Below are 1,797 nucleotides of genomic sequence, written 5' to 3' on the forward strand. Positions count from 1 at the left end.
AGATATACCTCTATAGAAAAAGTTGAAAGATGCATACATCCTAATAAAAAGATAAAATTTGTCTTTAACATTGTAACTATAATTGTTAGTTATGCCAAATTTAAACACTAATTTTATTTTTTCGTCTTTAATTTTTATCATTATTCTAGTTTGTAGCTAAATATGTTGAACGGTGATTGTTCCTTTTGATGGTGAAAAATTATAAATAAAATAAACAAGTCGTATTGAAGAGCATGAAAGCATAGAAAAGAAAATTAACGCAAACATTAAATAATATTTCTTTTTAAGTCAATATACTAAGATGATTAATTGAACTCGGTAAATACAACTCAAAGGACTCACGAATAATTTATTCATTATTAAATAATAAAAAGACGCATAGCTTGTATCATTTATTGATGATTTGATAGAGATAATGGATGTGAAGCTATAACACAAGTTGCATTTATGCGTCGAATGTTGTCATCATGCCTTTGCAGGAGCAGCTTCAGGAATATCATAAGCTGAAATATGACATTTATATTTGACATTATTAGAAAATTTCTGACAACCAAATTAATGTTCTATAATCGATGAAGAATTTTAATTAATAAGAAATAATAGAAAGAAAAGTAACTTACGTCCACACTTGTCGTTAGGAATATTTTTGGAATCGCAAGTCCTAAAAAGATTAATTGTTTTGTCCATGTCTAATACACGATCCACTATATCAGAAGTGACATAATTGCATAAACATGAAGCATCAAAACCGCTCAATGCTCCGCAACAAACTTCTGAGGGTGGAGTTGATGGTCCATCTTTTCTAGCAGTACCTTTACATTCATGTAACATTCCAATCAAGTCACCACCACATTCAAATTGAGCTGAAATTCCTAACATTAAGATGCATGCAGTAATCATTAATGTTGCAAAGATTAAGCTTCTAGTAGTACTTGCCATGGTTATCACAATTAATCTTACTTTTTTCTCAAATATTCAATTTGTTTAATAATAGGATGATGGATTTGTTATGACAATTTAAGCACTAGAGAACAGTTTATATAGAAGAATGATGACGTCAAAAAGATAATTTAGGAGTCCAAATTATGACGTCAAAATGTTTGCCATCTTGTACTCTTAATATAAAATAAATAGGCATTTTATTCTTGAATCTCTTAAATTGAAAATATCAATCAACTTAGTCCTAGGCCTCAAAGATTTAATCTGAGTGATTTGGATTAGGACATTGAATGTTTTATAAAAAGCATGTCTTATAGACTAATTTAGTATTTTAAATGCTTATTAATTTGCCATTTTTTATCTTAAATTATTTATTATTTTATAATATCAATACATTATTAATTATTTTTCTATTAATATATTGTTATTTATTGAGTAAATCATCAAATTGTTTCGTAAAATTGTTCACTTACTAGCAATTTGATCCCTAAAGTCATATTAAAAATTGCAATACAATCTTTGAGTCACCGGATTCAAACTTCAATCCATGGAGAAAGAAGAATAAGTTATTTTTTATTCGTTTATTTTCTACAAATTGAACACCATAAAAGTGGAAGAAGAATAAATTAGATAAATGAATGTTCTTGAAAGAAGAAGATATGAAATCATGGAGGAAGAACACGGATAAATTATTTTGATAGAGATGTTACAGTTGCAATTATGATAGAATTTGTGTGTTTCTTTTTTAAATTGAGTTTCAATTTTGTTGGCTAATAGTTAGACTCACCACATAAACGGTTAACATCTCATCAACTTCATTAAAGGACTAAACTAACAAGTCACTATATTGTCAACGTC

The 1,797-nt window shown here is 27.7% G+C and overlaps 1 protein-coding gene across 1 annotated transcript; it reads right to left on the bottom strand.

Annotated features, from left to right (window-relative positions):
• Positions 1-254: 254 nt before the first annotated feature.
• On the bottom strand, positions 255-1,016 carry LOC101498476 (putative lipid-transfer protein DIR1). The gene is made up of 2 exons (XM_004514018.4): positions 621-1,016; positions 255-503 (listed from the first exon to the last, which is right to left on the bottom strand). Exons 1-2 carry the CDS (start codon positions 937-939, stop codon positions 466-468), a joined length of 357 nt encoding a protein of 118 aa, XP_004514075.1. The 5' UTR covers positions 940-1,016; the 3' UTR covers positions 255-465.
• Between the last annotated feature and the right edge of the window lie 781 nt (positions 1,017-1,797).

This window comes from Cicer arietinum, chromosome 3 (assembly GCF_000331145.2).
Source record: "Cicer arietinum cultivar CDC Frontier isolate Library 1 chromosome 3, Cicar.CDCFrontier_v2.0, whole genome shotgun sequence".
NCBI lineage: Eukaryota > Viridiplantae > Streptophyta > Magnoliopsida > Fabales > Fabaceae > Cicer > Cicer arietinum.

Coding starts and splice junctions, on each gene's coding strand:
- LOC101498476 (XM_004514018.4), bottom strand. CDS start 939: ATGGCAAGTACTACTAGAAGCTTAATCTTTGCAACATTAATGATTACT. Junction 504..620: donor TCCTAACGACAAGTGTGGAC/GTAAGTTACTTT, acceptor GTCATATTTCAG/CTTATGATATTCCTGAAGCT.